Here is a 17,619-nt window from a genome sequence, read left to right as displayed (position 1 = left end):
TTCTGTTACATCCAGGTGAAAGGGGTTCCCTCTCAGCCTGTGCCTGGTTTAACAGTAATGGGGTTTAATTTTAAAAACACTGTTTTTAGCTCCCCCTTAGTGAATCCTTGTTCACTGCTCCAATTGTAAGGCAAAGAAATCAAAAGGGTTTCCTTAGATTTAAAGAAGAAAGGTAAAAGTTTATTCATCTTAAACTTTAATCTGGTTAACGACTTCCAATATGCGACACGACCATGTTAGAATGCATACGTGATAAACAGACATGCAGGTAGAGACAGAAAAAGTAGAAGGAATATTGGGGAAAAGTTTGAGGCAATATCTGGTTGTTACAGTCCTTTAGGTTCAATGTGGAGTCTTTGCTTGCCGGTAAGTCTTGCAATTCGTTGGGGCTCAGTTCACGCTTCAACTTGTTCTGATGTAGGAGCCTTTTCTCTCTTGTGGTTTATGTGTCTTCCGTGGGTCCAGTGGCTTGGGAGAAAGCGAGAGAGAGAGAGACAGCCAGGTGAGAGACTTGCTTGTTTCAGCTCAGTTTCAAACTGCCTTCCTCTGTGGCATAATTTAAAAAAAAACAGGTTGCCCAGCAGGTTAGTCATGTAACTAGCTGGTGTGACCACTTCTGTTTGTGGATTCTGCCATCCTAGCAGTCAGCCTGGAATGTGAGCTTCCTCACCTTCAATGTCTGGTGATCAAAGTCCAATGTGGGTTAAGTGAACCAGGGAATAGTCCTTCATCTCCACAAGCACTGTCTATTAGTATGCAAATGTCCTTCCAGCCAAGTTTCCTTAGATTTAAACAAGAAAGGTAGAAGTTTATTCATCTTAAACTCTAATCCGGTTAACAACTACGAATATGCAATGCGACCATGCTAGCATGCATACGCGATAAATACACACAGAGGTAGAGACAGAAAAAGTAGAAGGAATAAAGTGGAAAAGTTTGAGGCAATATCTGTTAGTTACAGTCCTTTAAGTTCAATGTGGAATCTTTTTAACAAGTCATTTCTTCACTCCAGCAACAGTTTAAAATCAACGTTCATTCTTGGCAGGTAGGGGTCTGCATGACAAATTCTTTAATCAGTCTGGGGAGTTCATATCTCATTTTAAAGTTAACGGTCTCTACTGAGGTAGTAACACAATATGAAACCATGAGACAATCTCACATGCTATAGAACTAAGAGGAATCAGTTAAATCTCTTCACATAATATAAAATTTAGAGAAGTCAGCCACAATGCCCATATATTATAGAAATGCAAGGCATCACCTAGGGCTCTCTCCTGCGCAACAGAACTGAGAAGTGACATGAGATGCTTTCACACACTATGAAACAGTGAGGAGTCGGGTGAGACTTCCTTATACACATATAGAACTGTGATTGGTCACCCACAGTTCTCGCAAGTGCAATAGAACTGATAAGTATCCTCTGAGAATTTCTCACACATTAGAACCACGAGGAAGCCGCCAGGTAAAAGACTACAGTCTCAAAAGAACTCTCTTATCCAATGGTATAAAAATATATAAACTAGCTGATTGTTCTACTTTGTAATCCCTAACTCCCAGAGAAACGTTGCAAGTAACTCGGTATCGTTGGGGTGTTAAACAGATCATGTAACCAAAAACATAGAGTTACAAGAATCAACATCTCAGTGTCAGCTGGTGCTTTTAGTTGATCATAAGTGACATCACAATATCTAGGATTTATTTAAAAACAAACATTTTTTAAAAAGAAAATTCAGGCACATTCAATCCTCAAAGTTGTTTTCTTGAATTCTATTTTTCCATAATTTGGTTGGGTGGGAATTTTTGAGTTGGTGTATCGAGTGCTTCCGGTTTGCTGAGAATATTAACACTCTCCACCCCTGTCACATCCTGGCCCAGAAAGCAAGAGGCCTATTTTAATATTTACATTTTTTGGAAATATAATTCAGGTATTTTTATACCTGAATGAGGGATGATGCCAGCACATTGAAGCAGATGATAACAGGTAAATTTGATACCAGGACATATATGGAGATTATTAGGACAGGAGACCAAAAGATTGTGCAAAAAGGGAGGTTTTAAGGACAGTCTCAAAGGAGAGAGGTAGAAAGGTAGAGAGATTTAGGGAAGGAATTCCAGAATTTAAGGCTGAGACAACTGAAGGCATGATCTCCAGTGATGGGGGTGGAAGAAATCCAGGATTTCCTGCAATTCTCAGAGGATTGTAGGGCTAAAGTTGTTACAGAGCCAGGGAGAAACTTGAAGCTGCATTTGAATAGCACCTTTCAAGTCAGGACATGCAAAAGTGCCTCACTGGCAATTAAATATTTTTGGAGTGTAGGCGCTGTTGTTTCTTATGTTTTTATTCACACAAATATGATGGCCAATCTGTGTATTGCAATGCCCATAAGCAGCAAATAAGATTTTCAGATAAATCTGCTTTGTGGTGTTGATGGAGATAAATGTTTGCCAGGACACCAGGGAAGTACCATGGATCACTTACATCAAACTGAATATGCAATTGGTGTGTCAGTTTAATGGCATCTCAACAATGTAGCTCTTATTGGTGGCTTGTTGAAAGAAAGACAGTGTGAGAAAAAAAATCAAAGCAGAGATCACCATGGCAGCCCACTGTCAGAGCTGTCCACAACTTTGAAACTGTTTCAAGATCTGGTTTCAGGAGACTCTGTAGTTCTGTCAGCCTCCCTCATGAGTGCTCGGCCTCAATATTCACTCATATGGGGAGGAGGAGGGGGGAGGGGTGTTTAAACTCTAAAAAACAGGGAATGCATCCCAAACCTGCCACATACATGCCCATTGTCACTTTTATGGTGACTGGTTGCGAGGCATGCATGTGGCCCATCTGGTAGAGGTAGAACGCTTCATTATTTCAAAATCGTGCTCCCACAGTGCAATTGGGAACCTGATTTAAATTTAACAGCTGTTGACTGGGTTTTCCAGTGCTCAGAAACACCCAATCATCAGACTGTCCTGTGATCGAACTCCTCCCACCACGTTCCCCCACACCCAAGACCCAATCTCTGGCCTACACAGTGATTGTGATTGCCACGGCACATTTCTGGGGCGTGGCGGTGGTGGGGGGGACTTAGTGGGGGGCGGTTTGCAGTTTGGCTGAGAGCTCCTACTGTTAGTTTACCTGCCTGCCAAAGAAAAAAAAATTGTAATAAGGTCCTGCCGTTAAATGTTGTAGGACCTCCACATCCCTGGCCTTGCTGGGTTTCAGCCCTGAAAGTAACTGTGCTCCCCCACACCCACCTCACCTCCCTGTAAATATCGGGACCCTAATATCACCATGCAGATCTCCAACTCATCAAGGTGCAACTCCCTTGTCCTGTATACAAAAAGGCAGCAACAACTTGAGCACCTAGAAAGTAAACAATTCTGTCTTGCATGCGATGTCTGTTCCCCCTCCAGAACCAGAAGATAAAGTGCTATGCCATACTATTGCATGCCTGGACAATTAGAGCATTGCTTCACACAATGGCTTTAGTAAGGTAATAATTGTTTCAATGGTGCAACCCAAAAGGCACATAAACTGACAAATCACTGTGTTACTTTGACTTAATGAGCAACAACCCTTTTAAGAAGATCCAAAATGACTGACGTGGCTTATAAGCCAGTACCTGTCTTATATGAGTGCTATTATTTAGCTGTTATTTAGTCTTGTCCATGACAGGTGTGAAAGCTGTCAATGTCATAATCAATTTTTTTCTGCAATGGTGTGCTAAGCTAATTAGTTGCAGAACAAGTCAAAAGCTTAAATACCCGATAATCCGCACTCCTGCTGCCAATCAATTTAAATTGGTCCCGTGATATATGTAAGGGAAACTCATTGCACCGGATCCTCAGTAATTCCAGTAACAACATAATAAATAACACTTTATTGTTTATATACCTATCATGCCCGGTAAAGACATATAATATTCCTACTTTTAAGATACAAACTTTATTCAAGGTGGACTCTTTGGCCTGAATTTTACGTTGCGTGGGAAGCCCCGCCCACTGGCCGAAAAGTCGGTGACGAGCTCACCTCTGCTAGGCCAGGAGTGCCACGCCAGGATTTTTCACTCCTCAGTCCCTGAATTGGCCTTGGGCGAGACTTCCACCTCCTTGAGGCAGGAGGTCCCGCCTAATGGAGCTGCTGTCCAATCAGCAGGCCGGCAGCTCTCTGTCGCAGCAGCGCTATCGGGAGTGGTGGCCACTGCTGGGACTATACCCAGCCATCGCAAGCAAGGTGAAGGACAGCCCTGGAATGAAGATAGGTTTTTGGGGCCTTGCCGGGGTAATCAGCTGGGCCCCGGCAAGGCAAGGGGCATCAGTTGAGGGCCGGTGGTGGAATTGTGTGGTGGGGATGGTTGAGGATTCAGGGGCAGCCTTCCATGGGGCACAGGGTACCCACCCCCAGCCCGAAAGAAGGCTGCCAGCTTTTATCTGGCGGTTTTCTTGGGGCATTTGCCATCCGCCCTCAGTGTTAGAATACCCTCAGCGGTGGGAGGAGGCCCTTAAGTGACAGTTAATTAGCCATTTAAGGGTCTTGATTGTCCTGGGGGAAGGGAGCAGGCTTTTGCTTGCCGCTGCCACCCCATATAAAATTGCAGCGGGGTTGGGAGGGGGTCGGGAACAGTCCCTCCACCTCCACTCAATTTCCCCCCCCCCACCATCACCAGTTCGCTCATTGGGGGGGCCTTAAAATTACGGCCTTTAAAATTCACTTTATCTTTTTAAAAAATGAACAATGCTGCAAAAGATGGCCACCAAAGGTCAAATGATCAGGCCTGTGTATTCAAACACTGCCTCACTGTTTGTTAAGGACAAAAAGATACATTCCAGGCTAAGAGGTATCAATTACACCCATCCTGAAACCATCAAGAGATATTTCTGAATTGAATGGGTTCTTCTGAAACAAAGAAAGTCTAAAATAGCCACAGCATAACTGCATTATATGCATTCAGACATTAATGGATGGCCATGGATGCCACATCCTGGTCCATTGTGTGGTCACAACAAGGGAAAGGGCCATGCATCTCGTAACAGCAGCTAATATGAGAGTTTTTACCTTGAAAGGTAGCTCTGTGGAGAGAGAGAGAGAGTTCACAGCAACACCACAGAAGGCAGTCAAGCCAGGGGCTGTGGAAAGATCCAGCCAAAACAAGGAAGGAGCCTTGCTGTGAATTCTACGCTTCAACTTGGCGCAACAAAGAACTGAAAGTGACCCACCACCTCCAATCTGAAATCTTAACCACCAGAAATCTACAACACCTCAACAAATCAAACAACCCAGGCCTGCATCTTCAAAAAAGACTGTTCTACTTAGAAGATTCAACAGGTTTACCATAAACCACAAATGCCTACCACACCTAGAACCCTTACCCTTTGCCTGCTATCTATCTTCTCTAGAGTCTATGTGAGAGTGAATGCGTGCATGAGTGGTTTTGTGAACATTTCAGGGAATGAATATTGTTCAATAAATAGTTAATCTCCTGTTTTAAACCTACAAGAAAACCTGTCACTATCTGTTTATTTGGCAAGTAAAACACTCGGGGTTAACTCATCATTTTAAACAAAGCACGATTGCAGTCAGTTGGGAAGTGGACAATGGGAACCACGCACACCCGTTGCCACCTGGTCGGAACATGCCTAACAGCTTTATTTGGCTTTCCAGGATCAGCACTGAATTTATTATTTGTTACATTTTGATTATATCATTTAAACTTGCTACCTTCTATTACTTTGGATCTGTAACTGTGTCTCTAAAACAGTAAGCTGTTGCTTTACGGTAGAGTGTAGGACTTTCTTCCACCAGGAATGATATTGACCTCTCCCATATTCAAGGAGATTTCAGCTACAGCTTCTAAGAACTGCTTTATTAAGGCAGGTTCATCCTTATTCTCTTTGTCTCACAACGACTCTCAGAAGGCCACTCAAATAATCTAGCTAACGTTCTGCTCTAAACTTTTAGTTGCATTGATTTACTATTGTCTTTGAGCTGCAGAACTTATAAGAACAGTGAATCAATGTGAGAGAAAAATATCTTCTCAGTAGTCAGTCTGATGAGCTTACCTCTCAACATGGGACGATAGAAGTAGGCTAAACATTTGGTTGAGGGGAGAAACACAGAGCACCATAGAGAATACCACTCCACAGGAGAGCAAAATAAGCACAAAGAGGCAGAACACTTGGCACGAGTGTATAAAACACTCTGCACAGGGAGGACAGAACACTTGAAACAAGGAGACAGAACAATCAGTAAAAGGGAGAGAGCGTAAAGAAAAAGGTCATTTGACCTGAAATGTTAACTGTTCTTCTCTCCGCAGATGCTACCTGACCTGCTGAATGTTTCCAGCATCAACAGTATTTTGCTTTTGAGAGAGAGTGATGGTTAACATTAAAGAGTGCAACACTCAGCATAAGTGGATGGAATGATTGGTACAAAGTGACAAACATTGATCTTGAAGTGTTGAGCTAGACAATGAGGAATGACCAGTTCAAAGCCAACAAATTGAGTTTATTAATCATTTAGATGAATTCTTTTACATAAACATTGCCTCCAAAATGAGCTGAGTATTTTTGAAATTATAACCCATAAGTATGTTTTTTATTAGAACTAGGGCTTGGGTAGACACCACCAATTTCTAGCATGCCTAGGTCTGTTTGCTAAGCCCAGGGCAACTTTCCAATTTCTATTAATTAAAAATAGTGGCTTAGACATATGACCAATAGGTCACGCTAGTATTCTGCTGATCTTTTCTGAGTTTTTAAAAAAATCTTCCCTGAATCTGTTCTATTTTCCCTGGAACTTTTGATTTATCGCCATCATATGTCACTGGCATCTATTTGTTATTTTATTTTTTCTCTTCCTTGCACTATTCCTGTCCTTTTTTTAAAAAACCCCTGCATATCTTTCCTTTCTCTGTAAGTTTCTGTCTTTATTTCTCTTTGCCATTCCCCTAATGTCAGAGCACACACAATCTTGCAGTTTTATATTCCAACTACATTGGCCCCTGTAGCAGCTAGTGACTTTGGAACTTCCCTTCCCCTCATGCTTTTCATCAACCATAGAAACAAAGCTTTAACATTTTGCAATAAAATGCTGATTGAAGGTTGGGCATCTTCTCATACCAGGAGAGTGAATTCTTATGAATTATCTACACAAGCCATTCATGCTTCACCCCCACCCCACCCCTGAGGTCAAACAAGAGCAATGGTAGTAATACTCGGGGAGTAAATTGTCCAACCTATCCCCTCAGCTTCAAAACTCATGTGGCTTGGTAGGGAACTCTAAGAGAAGAAAGATGAAAGCCCTGAAAAATGAAGTGTACAGTGATATTATCATGAGGAAGGTATTTTTAAACTGTGAAAGGACTTTATAAGAACCATCGAAAAATTACAGTACAGAAGGAGGCCATTCAGCCCATCGTGTCTGCGCCGAGAAAAACTAGCTGCCCAATCTAATCCCACTTTCCAAGACCTGGTCTATAGCCTTGCCAGTTACAGCATTTCAGGTGCATGTCCAGGTACCTTTTAAAAGAATTGAGGCTTTCTGCCTCCACCACCATTCCAGGTAGTGAATTCCAGACACCCACCACCCTCTGGATGAATAAGTTTTTCCTCATGTCCTCTCTAATCCTTCTACCAATCAACTTAAATCTGTGCCCCCTGGTAATTGACCTCTCCGCTAGGGGAAACAGGTCCTTCCTGTCTACTCTATCTAGGCCCCTCATAATTTTGTACACCTCAATTAAATCACTCCTCAGTCTCCTCTGTTTTAGAAAAACAACCCTAGCTTTTCCAATCTTTCCTCATAGCTGCACCTTTCAAGCCCTGGCAACATTCTTGTAAATCTCCTCTGTACTCTCTCCACAGCAATTATGTCCTTCCGTAATGTGGTGACCAGAACTGTACGCAATACTCTTAACTGTGGCCTAACTAGCGTTTTATATAGTTCCAGCATTACATCCCTGCTTTTGTATTCTGTACCTCAGCCAATAATGGAAAGTATCCCATATGCCTTCTTCACCACTTGATCTACCTGTTCTGCCACCTTCAGGGACCTGTGGACATGCATTCCACTTCTTCTATCCCTCTCAATATCCTCCCTTTTAGTGTGTATTCCCTTTGCTTTGTTTGCCCTGCCCAAATGCATTACCTCACACTTCTCTGGATTGGATTCCATTTGCCACTTTTCTGCCCACTCAACCAAAACATTGATATCATTCTGGAGACCACAGCTATCCTCTTCATTATCACAATTTTTGTGTCATCAGCAAATTTCCCAATCATGCCTCCCACATTTAAGTCCAAATCATTAATATATACCACAAACAGCAAGGGTCCCAACACTGAGCCCTGTGGAATGCCACTGGAAACCTCTTTCCATTTGCAAAAAAATCTGTCGACTACTACCCTTTGTTTCCTGTCACTGAGCCAATTTTGGATCCAACCTGCCACATTCATTTGTATCTCATGGGTTTTCATTTTACTGACCAGTCTGCCATGCGGGACCTTGTCAAATGCCTTACTAAAATCCATGTAGACGACATCCACAGCACTACCCTCATCAATCCTCCTTGTTACTTCCTCAAAAAACTCAATCAAGTTAGTAAGACATGACCTTCCCTTAACAAATCCATGCTGACTATACGTGATTAATCCGTGCCTTTCTAAGTGGCAGTTTAATTCAGAATTGATTCTAATATTTTACCCACCAAGGTCAGACTGAACCTATATCGCCCACCCCTCACACTCTTTTTAAACAATGGTATAACCTTCACAGACCTCCAATCCTCTGGCACCTCACCCGTATCCAATTTGAAGATGATCCTCAGCGCATCCATTATTTCCTCCCTGGTTTCCTTTAACAACCTGGGATGCAATCCATCTAGCCTTGGGGATTTATCCACTTTCAAGGATTCAGACCCTCTAGTACTTCCTCTCTCATTATGCTTTTCGCATCTATTTCACACTCTTTTACTACAATGTCTACATCATCCCTCTCCTTTGTGAAGACAGAGACAAAAAACTCATTAAGAATCCTGCCCACATCTTCTGCATCCACGTGCAAGTTCCCTTGTACATCTCTGATCGACCCTACCCTTTCCTTAGTTATCCTCTTGCTCTTAATGTACTGATAAAACATCTTTGGGTTTTCCTTGATTTTACCTGCCAATAATTTTTCATGTCCTCGCTTTGCTTTTCTAATTTCCTTTTTTACTTCACCCCTGCATTTTCTATACTCCTCTAGGCTTTCAAAAGTATTAAGGTTTTGTGATAGTCATAAGCTTTTTTTTCTGCTTTAACTTACCCTGTATGCTTCCAGATAACTGGGGGCTCCAGATTTGGCTACAGTGCCTACACTGTGCCTGTAGAATCTCGCTTCTGAACCCCACTGGTTTTCCACTGATTTGCCTTCAAGTAGCTGTATCAAGTCCACTTTCACCAGATCACCTTGTGTTTTGTAAAATTTGCCTTCCCCCAATTTAGAACTTTTACTCCTGTTTTATCTTTGTCCTTTTCCATGATTATGCCAAAACTATTATGGTCGTTATCTCCAAATGGTTACCCACTGCTACTTCATCCAGTTACAAAGCTTCATTACCAAAGACTAAATCTAGAATTGCGCCTCCTCTCATTGGGCTTGTTATGCGCTGGATTACAAAATTCTCTTTGAATGCAGTTCAAGAATTTTGTGCCCTCTATGCCCTTCATACTGTTTGTATCCCAGTTGATATTAGGATAGTTGAAATCCCCAACTATTATTGACCTATAGTTTTTACACTCAGATATTTGCCTACATATTTCTTCTATCTCCCTCTCACTATTTGGGGGTCTATAGTACACTCCAGGTAGTGTGGCTGCCCCTTTTTTATTTCTGATCTCCACCTATACGGTCTCATTTAATGATTAATTTAGCACATCATGCCTCCTCACAGCTGTTAATGATTTCTTAGCAAATAATGCTACACCCCTCCTTTTCCATCCCCCTCTATCCCGCCCTGAAAACTCTATATCCAGGAATGTTGAGCTGCCATTCTTGCCCCTATTTAAACCAAGTTTCCATTATAGCAATGATAGCTTGTTGCTATGTGTCTATCTGTGCCCTCAGCTCATCGGCTTTATTTACTATACTCCTTGCATTTATATAAAAGCTTTTCACACTGCCAAATTCCTGTGCTGCACATTTTTTAACCTTTGCTTCTTCTGTCTTTCAAAGTCACTCGCTAATTTTCTGCCTCCCATTCCCTGCCCTGAAATTGTCCTTTCTGAAACTGCCCTCAGGTTTCCATCCCCCTGCCAAAGTCAAAAGTTTTCTGCCAATAAGCCTCTTGAAAATGCACTTAAATCTTTATCTCTATGATGGGAAATATTTGTTTTGAAGGCATCTTTGAGATTTATAACCACACTTTATAGGACTCTCACTATATTACTCACAATTAATTTTTTTAATTCTTCTTTTATAAATGCATTGACTCAGATTCCATGGGTGCTCATAGCCCTCCAACATCTTGCTCAAATAGCCATTCATCAATGCATGAACAGAGACAGTGAATGTCAGCAGAAAATTCTACTGTGGAGGACATCATGTAACACCCAAGAAATGCAAATATGTTGAAAGATTTGTTGTACAGACCTGAAAGGGCCCAAGGTAGATGCTCTGTTATCTGACCAATCATGGTAATTAATCTCAAATCATGATAGATTTTAAAAAAGGACATCTGGTTGTAATTACTATCTAGTGATTCCTGCCAGGAAGCATAATGTATAATACTGAATCGTGATATGACCAGGGTCACACATGAAGATCTGTCACTCAAGTACAAAAAGGCTGTTGACCCTCAAAGAATGTAACCCAGCAAGCATTAAGAAGCCAGTGCACTGCATCTTTTAAGAATTTTAAACCTGCAATACAGTGATTAATTTCTGAAAGTATGTGACCCAAAAGTGACTGTGTGAAGGGACTGGAGTCATAGCATCAGTACCATTGAGACTGGGATAAGCAGAGGCAGATCCAAGCTTGTAAGTAAGAGAGCTCATCGCTGGGCTCAAAGAGTCCAAGGTTAGGAAGATGCCTTGTATGAGGTAATCCTGAGTCCTTGACTGCTGCACAATCCAGTAATCAGCTCATGCTGATCGAGGGCATCTCGAAGAGCTAGACTGTGAATTGCAGTGTAGCAATGAACTGTGCAGCAAACATATATCATGGCTTTGGACAGCATTTAATGGAGCTGGTGAGACTGCTTTGTGCTGAATTACAGATTCTGAGAGCAAGCCTGAATCAGATAGTTATACACTAAACTACCTAGTCTGCAATGAAATTGAAGGGGTCTACAAGGACCTCCTTATGAATTTGTAGGTTGAGGTTAAAATCTTAGACACATTGCCTTCATGCTCACTATATATTATATACATGTTTTATAATAAATAGTAATGTTTTATTAGGTTAATCTAGTCTGAATGATGGAGACTTGATCATAAACTGAGTTTGCATTCCTTTTCTGTGCAAAAAATTGAAATTCATGTTTTTTTTATTCATTCATGGGATATGGGTGTCATGTTTTGGTGTCCAAAATAGTAAAAATTGAAAACTTTCAATGTGTCAATAACATTGTTTTACAATTATTGTAATTTGTGCCAGTAAAATCTGTTGTATATATGGTTCTATTCAAAAATTATACAGAAAACAATGAACCTAATTTTTAACTTTTTGTTAGAACAAAGCTTTGCTGCTAGCAGAAACGCCAGCCTCAAAAACACATGAATGCAGATAACTTTGTAAAGAGTCTAAATAAGTTCAGAAGCTGATATTGAACCACAATTTAATGTTATTAGGAACACTGCTTTAAATCTTAGTACTAGGATAGCATAGCTTTAGTTCTTCCAGCAAAGGAAATTTTATTCAGGACAGGGTTCCAACAAGTTACTAGTAAAATAACAGCACTATCCATGTGTTGAACAAGAGATTAACCAATTTATTACAAATGTACTGGATAGGGCAAGATGCTTAAACAGGAGAAAAATAAACAGGTAACATAAAAAAATCTAAAATATCTGAAATTTACAGATGGAGCTGGAATGAGGTTTTTTTTCCATGGGCCAGATAAATACTGGACAAATGACAACTAATTTGCAAACCACAAGTAGTTATGCTGTAAAGCAAGACATGAAATTGCTATTTGCTGCACTGGGATCTTTTTTTGACCACGTGTGTAACTCCTCCCCTCCCCTGTATTAAATTTCTCTCACTCCAGAGAGAGATTTATTTTGGTCCTATGACCAAAAAGAACTAGATGGAAATATAATTTTGATTTAAATATTGAATTTTGCTTTTCAGTTTTGCACTCATTTCTGGCTAGATATAAATGACAGAGTACTTTATATTTCTCTATTTACACTGCTCTTGAAGGAATACTTTCTAGTGGTCCTGACAAACCAGCTGACAACAAAAAACATTATGTTTGAACCAGTGGAAATTTCATGCCCATATTATGGTGGAACTGCATTACAAGGTAGAGGCAAACCACTTAATATATTATAATCCACATTAGTGAAACCTGTTGTCAAAAGCAGAGAAAAAATATATTTTCATTTCCAATCTGTACTCATGACATCTTCAACCACTGAAATGGGCATTTTAATGTAGCATTTAAAGCAGAAATTTAAGAACACAAAGGTGTTTGTCCAATTGCTCCCCAGAAACTTGGAATCAGAAGAGTCTCAACTATTTTGCTGGCAGGAAGCTGGATGTTTTTGAAACACTTGAATGACAGGAGACTTGCATCCGTTCCAGTTTTGAGTTCGGAACATGGAGCCATATTCCATTCACAAAGACATTTAGAAAACCGAGATAAGAGCAAAAACTCCATATAACAAAGCACAAGGATATGCCACCAGTAATTGCTGTCCCTCCATTGCCAAGGCAGAGATGAAGATTTTAGATGCCGACAAACTGCACCAGCCAATAATCATAGCAGCAATAATTACGCCCAGCATTCCTCTGGTGGAAAAAGAACACATTAATGACATTAGGTATTCTATATGAAATATTTTTAAATAAATGCCTTAGGCAACAGTCTCCTTAACCAAATGTTTATTTGCATATAATATGCTTGTTTTCTTGTAATAATATTTAGAACAAATTTAAAATGTAGGATTTCCTATAGTAAATTGAAAAAAATGGAAGAATTCAAATTAGTGTTCAATCAATAGGGCAGGTCCTGCAATCTTGGCCATTCCCAGCAGATGGCAGTGCAAGCATGGTGCAGAGAAGCACACATTCTTTTCCCTTTGAGCTCCATAAGAATTTGATTGAAAATCAGAACAGTTGCATAAAATTATAGGTATGGTTCAACTGAATACTGCTGAGTAGTTATGACAAAATATTCAGATTTTCTACAGCATCAAGATAATGACCGTAAAATCTTAACGAGCGAAGTGCTAACACACATTTACCACCTGCCTTGTGCACCTGTCGCTGTAAAACAGATTCACAATTATATTAGCATCCACAGCTTATGATCGGCTAATTAAGACACTAACTTCAAGAAGCAATGAAATATTTAATTAAATCATACCTCGCATGTATCTGTCTTCCTGTTTTAAATTGTTCAACATTTATACTAACGTTTTCTACACGTGGAAATCAAGCTCCATTAAGCAGCAAATTTGTTTAACATCAACCAGTTTGAGAAGCAGTTAAGAGGTGTCAATAATTTTTCATATATATTTGAAAAGCATTTAATATGCCCATCATAATGTAACATATAAACCTGGATAACAGAGGTTTAGCATTTTTCATTTTGTCCTGGACATTTCCAAATATATAAAACTGTCCATCTTGGCCATAAGTCATACCTAATCTTTGATCTCTCATCTTTATTCAAAGACATTAAAAGGCCTGATGATGGATGCATGAATCCAGATAAATCCCAAGGCACAATTAGTCATTAAATACTTAAGTCAGGAAAGTCCATGGTACACCAGGACACTGCTTATGGTTGACCAATCAGCTTTACTCACGGATGGTACCTGAAGGGATAAACCTATAGCTGAGGCTAGGAAACTTCTCACTCGGTCCAGACAACCCTGCAAGTAGAAGCTCTAATCGGCAGGGTGGCCCCAGTTAGATAAGTAGCAGGTCTAGTAAGCTTGTATGGATTTAGCTGGTTACATCCCAGCAATGCACACTAGGTGGTCACAGAATCAGAGATATTCAGCTCAGAAACAGACCCTTTGGCCCATCGTGTCTGTGCCGGCCATCAAGCACCTATCTATTCTAATCCCATTTTCCAGCACTTGGCCCGTAGCCTTGTATATTGAGCTTTGACTCTACAATCTACACATCAGAACTCTATTTGGGTTTCAGTGTGATGTGTCGCGACAGGAAGAGTGTATGTAGTTCATAAAGAACAAACAGAAATCCTACAGGTGTGTGTAGATTTCTTTACCTAGAATCAGACTTTAGATGCAATAAAAATGAAAATGCTGGAAACACTTTAGTAATCCAGGTATAGTGATGGGTTTCTACACACCAGACACACAAAAAAGTGTAACTCATGTGGATTTTATTTCCCTTTTCCTCCTCCCACACCCAAAAGTTTTAGTCTTTCTCTGCACCAGTCTTTCATGGGGCGAACAGAGGGAGAAAGAAGGTAGGAATGCCTCTAAAGTTTCTACCCATTTTGGGCACAATAAAGTTTAGAACTTCCCCTTTCATAAACACATTGTAGAAATATCATTTTCAAAACTAAAATACCAGTGTGGTAAAATCCAGGAGGTAAAGAGCAGATGCAACATCAATAATTGACATTTTAAAAGGTAATTTTATACTAATAATTTGCACAAATGAGCTCCTTTACAACGCACTGCAGTTTAACAGGTTTAACACTTTTTTTTTAAAAAAAGGCTGTATGAGTCTTTAACTTTTCATCTATTGATTTGGTTTCAAGCCTTTTATTCTGCTATACTGTCATAACACTGGCTCCGTGCGACAACATGAAACTTTATTTCCAAGTGTCTTGTCGTCCAGAAGCCTGTTCTTGGCATTTACACAACTGGATCTAATCCTGTAACCCTGACTCATTTTGTTGAAAAGATGCAGTCAAAGCCAGTATAGTCAGCTTTTGCTCTTTAGTGCATAGGAACATACAGCATTCTTTTTGAAGGTGCAGCTGGAAGCCACAACCAGAGAAAAGAGTCACATCTTCCAACCCCTGCTAAATAGAATTTATCATGTGAATTTGCCTTTAAATTCTGCAAATGTTTGAATGGCAAATCTGTACTACAAGAACAAACACCTTAGCATTTGTATCTGCTCCAGAACTTTAACTTTGCAGTTTGTTATTCCACATCCTTCATTTCTGCTTGTAAGTCCCTACACATCCTCCAATCAGGAGCAGTTAGTCTGATCATGGTCTTTTGCTACAGCTATCAATATCAAGCTACATTTGGCCCTTAGGAGACAATTTCATGGAGTTGTCACAAAAACATGCTTTATGTTGAACGATGATTTTTAATCCACCAGCTGGAAACCCAAATTGAGTTTAAAAAAAGACTGAAGGTGACTTGATGCTTGCAGTTAAAGATGGTTACCCCAATTTACATCACTGTACCTTCCACATTCCAATACATTGAGATGGAGTCAGTATGTCTGCAATGATCCATCAAGGTCAATGACTTGGGGAATCTGAGTGAACCACATATTCTGATCCCATTAGCAAGGTATTGAGGCCATCACCTGAGGTATTCAACTGCTAGAGACAAACCACTTGACCTAATCACTTGAACAGTGGGACTCTAGCTGTGAGAAGAAAGACATGGACTATTTAAGTTGCAAATGGGAATACACTAGTAACGATCATACTTGAAACACTTGGTGATGGTCATGTGACTGGCCCACCCTTCATGTGCTTAAGCTTCTGTTTTCTCTGCAGTGAGAAGAGCAGCTAGATGCTGATGAGAGAAGACTCGAGTAGGGTCCCTCCTTCCTTCCTCTCCAACACACCTTGCAAGCTTTGAACCCAGTTTGCTGACCAGGACCATCCAGGGATGCCCCTGCTGCAGAGAGAGACTCCATGATGGAAATCAACCCCACACTACTGTCCCCAGGAGAATAGCCAAATCAGCCATCCACATCTTCAAATCAGAAACCTCAGGACCACCAAAGGAAAGTCGCACGACCACCGAATTCAGCCTGAAGCCAGCCAAGACACCAACCTCCACAGACTGTAAAGGCCCTTTTATTTCTCTGGACTCTAATTTTACCAATTTATCCTCCACCCTCACTCTGTAATCTATTTATGTGCAATTAAGAAAGTCAGAGCGTCTCTTATTATTTTACTTAGATCAGTTTACGTACAATAAAGCCAACCTCTTGCTTTGTTAAACTCAGGAAAACCTGTCCGATTGGTTATTTTATGATCACAGCGCGTAAACAGTTAAACACACACTGAATTGGCAAGTATATCCTTTTCAAAAAAGGAGTAAACCTGTTGCGGTCAAATAAGGAGGGAAAAAAGGGGAACCATTCAACTCCTCCTCACCTGATCGTAACAGTGTGTAACTCCAAAAGTTTTCTGCTTTCATCCCCACCCTTCCAGGATAGTTGCTGAAACCAGTTCCCTGAAGAAAGTGGCACACAGCAATTCACTAATTCAGTCAGTTCTCCCAAACTGTACATAAGCAGTTAGACAAATCTTGCAGAGTAAAATGATTGCAGCATTAAATCTGCATATTGTTCTCATTAGTACGTGCACTAAGGTAGTGCAATACTGGACAGGTTTTAGTATCAAGACAATATACATTCTTAAATGTAACCAGAACTGTCTACACATATAGGAAAGTATATGTATACACAAAGTATCTATCCCAACATCTACATAGACGCAATAATTGGTAAGGTCCGCATAACATTTCTCACAAAATCATATATGCTGGTACCACAACCCAGTTCTGAAAGGTCACTGAACTGAAACATTAACTTTGCTTCTCTCTCCACAGATGCTGCCAGACCTGCTGAGTATTTCCGCACTTATTGTTTTTGTTTCGGATTTCCAGCATCTGCAGTATTTTGCTTTTATTACCAGAACCCATTTACTTGTTATTACATTTACAGGTGAAACATCATCTCTGGGGAGTTTCATTTAAAAGTCTACACTACAATTTGGTGGATACTTACTGCAAGGAGAAAATCACAGCGAAACTTGACAGGATAATCATTGGAAGCAGGCAGTATCCAAGGACGCTGGCCACACAGCCAAAGGACACTCCAGTCATACTCATCAGGTTCAACAGACAGTACATACCAAGACACCCAATAGCACTGATACCATACACATAGCCAAACTGGATTTTACCAACCTAGAAGAAATGAAAAAGGCAATGTGTACACTGATATATTAATATCTTACATAATCACAAGGTACCATATAGAAACCAACTGCTACTTTTGAGACAGTACAAACACCATTAAATTTGTAAGATGAACTGTGGTGAAATACTGCAATCATTTTATACCAAAAAAACTGGCTAATAGTTATGGAAAAATTAGGGCTGAATTTTTCCAGCTCACACGGCAAGCTTCAAAAACGGCGCGGTGCACACCAAAATGTTCTCAGCGGAGACGCTGCA

General features: G+C 40.4%; 1 protein-coding gene across 4 annotated transcripts in view; it reads right to left on the bottom strand.

The window, feature by feature from the left end:
- Positions 1 to 208: 208 nt before the first annotated feature.
- Positions 209 to 17,619, bottom strand: part of yipf5 (Yip1 domain family, member 5) — a 28,903-nt gene continuing 11,492 nt past the window's right edge. For 2 of the 4 annotated variants that reach the window (XM_068043655.1, XM_068043654.1), the window contains exons 5-6: positions 17,168 to 17,349; positions 11,858 to 12,988 (exon numbers count right to left, since the gene is read on the bottom strand). In XM_068043655.1, the coding sequence (XP_067899756.1) occupies positions 12,826 to 12,988; positions 17,168 to 17,349 (345 nt within the window). In that variant the 3' untranslated portion in view covers positions 11,858 to 12,825. Of the gene's footprint in view, positions 469 to 670; positions 782 to 11,857; positions 12,989 to 16,532; positions 16,612 to 17,167; positions 17,350 to 17,619 lie in introns of those variants that run through there. The other 2 variants (XM_068043656.1, XM_068043658.1) reach the window with 2 other exon arrangements.

This window comes from Heterodontus francisci, chromosome 12 (assembly GCF_036365525.1).
Source record: "Heterodontus francisci isolate sHetFra1 chromosome 12, sHetFra1.hap1, whole genome shotgun sequence".
NCBI lineage: Eukaryota > Metazoa > Chordata > Chondrichthyes > Heterodontiformes > Heterodontidae > Heterodontus > Heterodontus francisci.
The sequence above is the reverse complement of the archived record's forward strand: the minus strand, read 5'-3'. Positions and strand labels throughout refer to the sequence as shown.